This window comes from Rhea americana, unplaced genomic scaffold (assembly GCF_003343005.1).
Source record: "Rhea americana isolate MKP2758 unplaced genomic scaffold, rheAme1 scaffold_136, whole genome shotgun sequence".
In the NCBI taxonomy this organism is placed as follows: domain Eukaryota; kingdom Metazoa; phylum Chordata; class Aves; order Rheiformes; family Rheidae; genus Rhea; species Rhea americana.
The window spans coordinates 2,196,790-2,205,128 of record NW_028185439.1 but is presented as its reverse complement, the minus strand read 5'-3'; the positions used below and the strand labels follow the sequence as shown (position 1 = coordinate 2,205,128).

The 8,339-nt window shown below is 51.1% G+C and overlaps 1 protein-coding gene across 5 annotated transcripts in view; it reads right to left on the bottom strand.

The window, feature by feature from the left end:
* Positions 1–5,936: 5,936 nt before the first annotated feature.
* Positions 5,937–8,339, bottom strand: part of PTPRF (protein tyrosine phosphatase receptor type F) — a 381,001-nt gene continuing 378,598 nt past the window's right edge. For all 5 annotated transcript variants that reach the window (XM_085298209.1, XM_085298207.1, XM_085298211.1 and 2 more), the window contains 2 exons: positions 8,104–8,239; positions 5,937–7,592 (listed from right to left, as the gene is read on the bottom strand). In XM_085298209.1, coding sequence (XP_085154335.1) covers positions 7,524–7,592; positions 8,104–8,239 — 205 coding nt within the window. In that variant the 3' untranslated portion in view covers positions 5,937–7,523. The remainder of the gene's footprint in view (positions 7,593–8,103; positions 8,240–8,339) is intronic.

The window sequence follows — 8,339 nt, the reverse complement described above, 5'->3', positions numbered from 1 at the left end:
GTCTGCGAGACACGCGAGGGGGACTTCACCCACGAAGCCGTGGGTCCTCTCGGCCCCCGCGGCGGCCTCCTCGCGGATGCCCCGCGCGGGCGCAGCCGAGGCCGCCGCAGCCTGGCCGCCTCGCGTGCTGCGCCCTTGCTGTGTGGGCGTGCGCGGYGTGAATTCTGTGTAAACGAGTTCGTTCTTGAGCTCATAGGTGTCGGGCGCTGAACGTGAACGTGCAGTAGGCTTGTGCTAATTTAATGTATTAGCCGAGCTAATTATACCCCTACAATTCCTGTGTGTAAGCAAAGCCAAAGCAGAATTTGATACTATGCAAAATTCTGGCAGCCAGTGCAACCTGAACTGGAGCAGCTCCAAGCCCGGMCCATGCTAGAGAGTTTTGCCAGCACAGATAGGTCGATTAGAGATGTGGATAAGTGCASCCGTGGCCAGTGTACATTGATGATCCATTGCTGTTGTGCTGAGGATTGGGAGCTGCCAGTACAGCTTCAGCAGCGAATGCTTTTAAGTGTGGACAGGGCCTAAAACTTGCCGGAGCCTGTCTACTAATATTGACCCCGTGGCTGGAACGGGCTGTGATTGTCACAGCTCATGCTGTGCTAAMTTCTTTTTAAATGTATAAGTGCCAATACACTTACACGGGTGCCAATATGCAACCTTGAAAGTAAGCATACGCCACTCARAAGACCTCATAACCATGCTCAGAGACCATGCGTGGTCCACCCCTGCCTCAATAAAACCTTAATCACTGTTTGTGCYGCCTGATGTAACTTTCCTTTGGGGTCACGCTATGGGCATGAGGAAACCCCTTTTCTTACGAAAAATCCTTCCCAATACAAATATGTTTTCTGTGAGCTGCTACTTCTCTGATTTTTCTCAGACTTTGAATTGACAGGCATAAGGACTTAGAACCCCCAGCTGGGRAAAAAAAAAGAAAGAAAAAAGAAAAGGAACAGGCACATTCAGCCTCCTGCAGACTTAGGTGCAAATACAGGCAACTAGAAGCTAAAATTCTGAGAACTCTCTGTTCCTGGCCTCTGTCAGCCTGGCAGCTGCACTTGCTTTTCTATACTCAAGAAAGACCAACTTCCCAATATCAAGATGACATGAACCTTTTTTTTTTTTTTTTTTTAATGATGATAAATGGCATAGTGTTGCTATGAGCAGAAATGTGTAGGCAGGAAAACTTCATGATGTATTTGTTGTTACCGTAGACTGAGATTACCTATTAAAACTAAGACAAGGACGAGAATTGGCTTTAATTGGAGGGATCAGAATTCTTCCTGCTTTCAGACATGAACCTGGTCAGAATAGGCATATATATATATATATATGTATGTATGTATGTATGTATATGTATATGTGTATATATATGTATATGTGTGTATATATGTATATGTGTGTGTGTGTATATATATATATATATAAATCACTTTCCTAAGGAACCATTACAAATGGAAATGATGATGTTGTTGAGATCAAGACAAGCCTAGGATTGTAGGGGATGGAGCTGCCAAGCCACTGCACAGAATAAGCTGGGATTTGTTCAGTGGTGCATCTATTTCTTTTCCTTATTTAACAAGTATGYGCCCTTGAAAACAAAATTTAAATAAATGTCATTCCAAAGGGCAAATGCTCAAGCAGTATGTTATTTAGCATCACTAGGAGGGAAGCAAAGCCAAGCGAGAGAGCCTACACAAACTCTCTTGCTACAGATATCAGTGGAAAAAATGTAAATTAAAAAAATAGAGCACAAGAACATCTCACTGCCCATAACTGCACCTTCAACTATCACCATTTATCTGCTCTCCCATCTGCCAAACTGCTTATTTTCTGGGTGTCTGCCAGCCTTGCCCCTTACAAGACAAGGTATCTGAGGTTGCATTAGAGCTACTCAGTAAAATCAAGACATGGAAAATTTTCACTAAAAAAAAAAAAATCCCAAAACACAGCAACAAATACCCAGTGCCATTGTTCTGTGTGAATACAATTAGTGTGTGAAAGAGATTTCAGAGATAAGAGGCCAAATACCTCCCTATAGACTCATCATGGGGACCATTCACTCCTGAATTGAAGCATGATGTGGCATTGTAAAGTTAGGCTAATACCAAAGAAACTGGGGCAAAAATACCAACCAGAATAAATTCTTTCTGGCCAGGGAAAGTTGAAAAATGGAGATCAGGCATGATAGTGCCAGGCTTTGGACACAGCCAGCATGGGTCATCTGCTGGCACCACAACCCAAGCCAGCAGGCTGGCTCAGGCACAGAGTCTGGGTTAGCATCGCTGCCTGTCAAGTATATGTGATTAGCTTATTTACTTTTCCCCTCTTTTTTTCCCAAGTGTTTTTCTATACAAATGGAAATAAATATTAAGGGAACGAGCACTTTTAAACTGATASTGTTCTGTTCCATTTGAGGTGGAGTGCGGAGGAAAGTGTGTGAGTGGGCCTTCCCACAGAGCCAGCGGCTACGAGTGCAATCCTCTATCCCAGCTGTACCCCTGGGGAGMCTCCTGTGAGCTGAGGGACCTCTTCATGCCTTTGGGGGCCTTCTGGCATGAAGCCTTTCCTGGCTCTGAGGCTGTAACTAGGCTTCATCTGTCACCTCTGCAATGTGAGTACRCCTACATGGTGCCTACCTAATGATAGCCTTTCTGTGGGAGAACTGGGRCAAGTTGTGGTCATTCCCAGTGCAGACTAAGCCACCCAAGGACTAGTGGCTCGTGCTGTCACTGCCAGGTCAGTGCTCAGCTGTGTGGCGAAAGCCTCRTCGCAAGCTTGTGGTTGCAGTGCAGGCAGGTGCTCACTGCCCACTTCACTGTTGGCCTGCTTCCTAACGCACCCTGGTTAGTTTTAGCACCTTTCCTCCCCCAATGCAGCCACATACAAGCAGTTGCGTGCTTGCCCATGCAGCCTTGCCATCGTGGGCCCTGGCGGTGGCGCAAGGCCAGCAGTGCTGGCACATGCATGTGCACACATGTTTGCACAGGTGCTCTACCTCGTGAGCGCAGTAGCTCACTTTGCCCCAGGAGCTGCATCCTTGACCAGCACTGCCAAACAGCAGCGAGGGTGACAGGCTCTACGAGTCTCAGGTCACCCTGGGGCACAGGCTGGGGTATGAGCTGGCTAGGTGAGGGAGAAGTGCTGCTTCGCATCTGGCATCTGCTCAGGTGCATGTCTGCCCTGGCAGGACGTGCTACATGTGCTAAGCTCCAGCAAAGGCAGCAAAGAGTCAGTAACAAGATGCTGTAATTGGGTCGGGGGCGGGGGGGGGGAGCTTGTCAGGCTTTGTCTGACGCTCTCCTGCCCATCAAGCACAGGCTAGTCTGGGCAGATTTGGCTTCTTCCTTGGAAACTTGTATGCCCTAAGGACCCGGCTCAGTGCAAGTCTGCCCCTTGCGCTGGCCCTTCCCTTGCAGGCTTGAGTTGTTGGTAAATGCTGCTCTCCTCAGGAGCCTCCTCAGACCTGTGGGTTTGCATTTCCTGCACAGGTAGGGCTCAGGCTGGCCTGCTTGCACACCTCAAACAGCATGCCTTGGTGTGGGTTTCACACCTGCGCATGCTCCRGTGCTGCTCTGCAATTAGGGGCAGACCATGGTTTTATTGCTGAGAAATAACTGCATGTGCGACTGTGCTTCCTGTTGCAGAACAGTGTTACTGTGGTGTCCCAGGAGGGTGGTATTATGGCAGTCTTACCCAACTCAGATTGCCCCCCAAAAGCTATCACCACCAACCTCTCCTTTTCCTTAAAACCCACAAGCCACATCTGTAGCCACTCCAGCCTGGTCCTGCAGCCAGCACACTGGTTGARAGGAAGTGGGCAGATAAATGTGTTTTCAGCAGAGTGGTCATGGGCCAGCATCACCCCTGAAGGAYTGCAGAGCTGCATCCTGCTCCATCCTGGTATCCTGTGAAGCCCTGGGAGTTCATACCTCTCTCTCTCTCTCTAGAGCAGGCAAGAAGGGCAGGTCCCAGAGGCCCTGGTCACCGCTGGGATGGTTTGTGCAGAGTGTAGCCTGGGCAGAAAGTGACTCCTGGCTTCTTTCTGCTGTGAATGGACCCTTTTGGAAAGAGGAAGGCACCTACAGAGGGGCACAGCTGCAAGCCGGGAGCCATCCCCTGGCACCRTCTTGCTTGCGTTGGGCTGCCATGGCTGTGGGGAGCTTCTGCAAAACCCAGACATMCTGGGGGCACCCCAGGAGAGTACTGGTGCAAACCTGAAGTACTGGGCCAGGTTGGAGCCTGCTGCTGGGGAGAAGAGGCACTTCCCTACTGGCAAAGAAACCCAAGTCCCTCCTATGGTGTGAGGTTCTGCGGCCCYGGGGCAGCCCCACACAGTCACTGGTGGCCTCTGGTAATGCATGCTCACCCCACCCTGAATCCCAGGGAAAAATGGCATTTACTGCAGCTGCACCCTGGAGTGCCCGTTTCCTCCCAAGGTGTCCCGTTCAGGTGATGCTGCAGGCTCTCAGCCTGCCCTGGTCCTTAGAGATGGGGTCAGCTCCTCACCTCTGGGCTTGCATGGCCAGCAGCAGCTGGAGCTGGGGACCCACTGTCTCTTTCCAGAGCTGGAATGGGCTCTTGAACTGGTATGAGCAGTGGGCTGCTCTCTGCACATGGTATCCAGCCAGAACAGATCCATCCTCCAGCCCTAACCTGCCAGTGTGTTAGCTGGGGCACAGCTGCCCTCTGCCCYGGGGGCACAGCTTCTTGCACCACTGCAGGACCAGGGCAGACCGCCTGCTCCTGTGAGAACCCCAACTGCTTGGCCAAAGTTAGGCGATAGAAATGCCAGCATTCCCCCATCCTGCTTCGCCTCACAGGTGGATGCAGCCCTGGCTGATGCTGAGTTATGACAGCATCAATTCAAGCTGCTTGTGTCTCTTGGATGGGGGCAGAAGAGCTGAGAGCACACACTGCTGCTAGAGGAGTGTGCAGACACGTGTGCTCATACAYGTGGGCACATTTGCAAGCAGTGCCAGGCTGGCTGTATGCAGTACTCCAGGGGCAGCCAGGCTCCAGGCCATTTGGGGCCAGGGACCACATATCTGAGACTTCGGAGTGCGCACATTGCTCCCGGCTGTAAGAGTCTGAGCACAGGAGCAGCTCTCCCATTTCAGAAAAAGGTTGGAAAGGAGGGATCTGCAGGACAAGTCTAGCTGGAGAGGTACAGGCAGAGGATGGCCTGTGCATGCCTGCTGGGTGAGGACCACAATGGCTGGAGCAAGGCCAGAATGACCTGGGCAACCACAGAGCCTGAAGTGTGGATAGGAAGCTGTGTACATTCTGGGCAGGACACTGACGCAGGTAACGCAGCGGTGAGGAGGGGCCTGGTGCTGAGGGCAGCTCTCTGCTGTGGCTAAGTGCACACCAGCAGGTTGGCAGGAGGTGAACACATGCATGCATGAGGGGGCTTGTCACAGGGGGCCTCCAACCTCCCTGGTAGCACAGAGATCCTGCCTTCTGCAAGATGGAGCCCATGGAGGGAGATCCCTCCCATCTCCTCCAGCCACCTTCCTACATCCTTCTTCCACCCTGCGGCATTCCTCTGCATTCCATCCACAGAGAGGGACGGGAAGAACCCAGGAGACCTGGGAAGGGAGTTTGTCTGGTTTCAGCAGAGTGCAGCAGCTCCCTGTATTTCCTCCTGCTTTYGTCCTAGAAGGCCAACTACCCTGACACCAGCTGTAGCTGGTCAGAAAGCCCCACTRGCTTGAGGATGAGCTGGACCTCAAGCTGGGGAGCACAGGGTTTCTCCCAGAGGTGCAGAGCTGACTCCTGTTGGATGAGATGCCGATGGAGGTGTGGGGAGCCCATGGCTGTGATGTGCCTGCAGGGAAGGACTCCTCCAGCAACAGGCTGGGGAACATGCCCATCACTGAGGGATTTCATGGCCTCTGCTTATTGCTGAAGAAACAGACAGCAAAACCAGCTTGTATGAAACCCGATTATTCAAATTTATTAACATCAAGAATTATGCAATGATGCTGTAGATTTTTTTTTATTAACAAATAGAAAACAGACTGTATACAACAGTGACCCCTACAGCACTATGCATCCACAAGGTAAAAATGAATGTGTCCTCCAACATTACCAACCCTGGATTGCTGATTTCAACGTAGCCTGGATTCTTAACATTCGGAATACATGTGATAATACAATTAGATACCCTTCCACCACCTTTATTCATAACTCAATGCACTCAAAAGAGGGCTGCTCACTCCCTGTCTTTAGTGCAAGCGTGATATAATAAGGAGTATTAATATATAGTACCATTAAATTAAGTCCAGTAGTCTTGCCACATTGGTTCATTAGAACGTCCTGAAGTAGCGGAAAGTACAATATTCTAATGACTTTTAACATTTGCAGGATAGCAGAAATTATAGATACACCCAACCTCTGAAAACGTGTACTCCCCCTCCCCTTCCCTGCGGTACCCTGCTTTCCAAAGACAGCCTGGCAGTTCTGCTCTGGCATCAGCTGAGACTGTGCTCCTTGCCTTTGGAAAATGCTCCAATTCGGGTGACAGAATGGCGCTTGCACGCACAGAACTGCAAGATGACCAAAAGGGCCGTGTCTCACTGTTTCCACCCCATCCCCGGGGGAGTGTGGGACCCACTCACTTCTCCTGCCCCCTCCCCAGCGAGACACACAAAAAGAGGCTCCAGAGCCGGGAGCCCGGGATTTCGGGTCTCTCGCAAACAAGGCGACAACTCATGTCATACTGGGATCTGCCAATACACACGGTCACTGGATTGGTTTAACACGCACTGTAATAGGACTGAACAGTTTCCAGCTGACAAATGGGACCGCTTCTCCAGCGACCCCACATGCCCTCCCAAACCTACTCTGGAAATAATGGGGGGAGGGAAAGGCTAAAAAAATAATTGGTAGCTTAGCTCCAGTTCCATGAAATTTCATATTCTACAGAGGATTAAAAAGCAGCCTACAGGGAATGGAGCTGGGCAGGAACCACAAGCCAGCTGCTGCAAATTACCAAGGAAGCTGCACTAAAATGGGCAGAACCAGCAGTGACTGGGCTGAAATAAACACAGGGCAGTAAAAAACGTTAAAGCAAAAGGAAATAAAAAAAAAAACCCAACTCCCAAAGGTTTGGTGGGTCCAGTTCTGCCTGGGCAAAACATTAAGACTTGCAAAAAAATAAAAAATAAAGAGAGGAGATTATAAAAACCACTAGTAACTATTTTACATGTTTAAAAAAAAGATCCCATTCCACCCACCTAAAGCCTCGCTGTGAAATGCAGTCGCGTGAGAGAGGGCGAGAGATGCACATGAGCAGAAATTCAGCCAGAGACTGGAAATGCTTTTGGAGTCGGATCCCCTCGTTTGGCGCTGGGGCGAAGTTCCTAAATGCCGTGGTCGGAACAGGTTGGCGTGGAGGTCTGCTGCCTCGGCAGCACCTCGATCTGTACAGAAAGACTGAGGAATGGGCGGCTCTGGCTCAGAGGGACCCGTCTCCACTCCTAGACATCCCCACCGCGACTGGAGGAAAGCACTAGTTACGTTGCATAGTGGTCAAAGCTGCCRAGATACTCCAGCGCCGCTCTGTAGCACAGCTGGTACTGGTCCTGCAAGGCAGCAAAGGGGGACACATAAGAAGCAAGGACACGAGGCAGCAGGATTTTCACACACAGAGACCTCTGGCTCCCCTCCCTCCTCCCATGGTCATCCCAGGGAGGACATAACTCAGCTTACAGTGGAAACCAGCTCTGCTTAGCTCCAGGTTTCACACAGTTCTGAGCTCAGGCTGGTCTTCAGCACTGTCCTTTTACAGCGATCCCTTGGGGACCTTTAGTCCTCCTGTCACAAGCAGGTATCTGCCCAAAGCTGCATGGTCATAGAGAATAGGGAGTTCTGGGTCTCATGGGGCCCTCAGTGGAGAGCTGCAAGGACCAGTGATCCTAGGAGGTGAGGAAGGGGGATTTGCCCCAAGAGCTCTACTGGCCCTGAACTGCTCATGGGAAGGGGGCTTTGCGACATGAATCTTCCAGCCTAGCTGGCCAGGGAGCTCCAGGCTGCTAGTCTGACCCCCTGGGCAAGAAATGCTCCCAATGCCCATGGGGAGGCAGGGGCACTCACCTCTGTCTGCACCATGGCTGGCCGCTGTGTCCGCAAGGTCTTCACTGTCTGGAACATGTCAACTACTCCTTCGTAGCGCATCCGTTCCAGCACAATGCTCAGCGTTATGAACACACCTGTGCGCCCAACCCCAGCACTGCACAGAGGGARCAAGATATGCCATTAGAGACTCACCAGCTCCTGCAAGGCTCTGCAAAGGCCTCTTCCCTGCATTGCTAGTAGGAGCAGCACAGGAG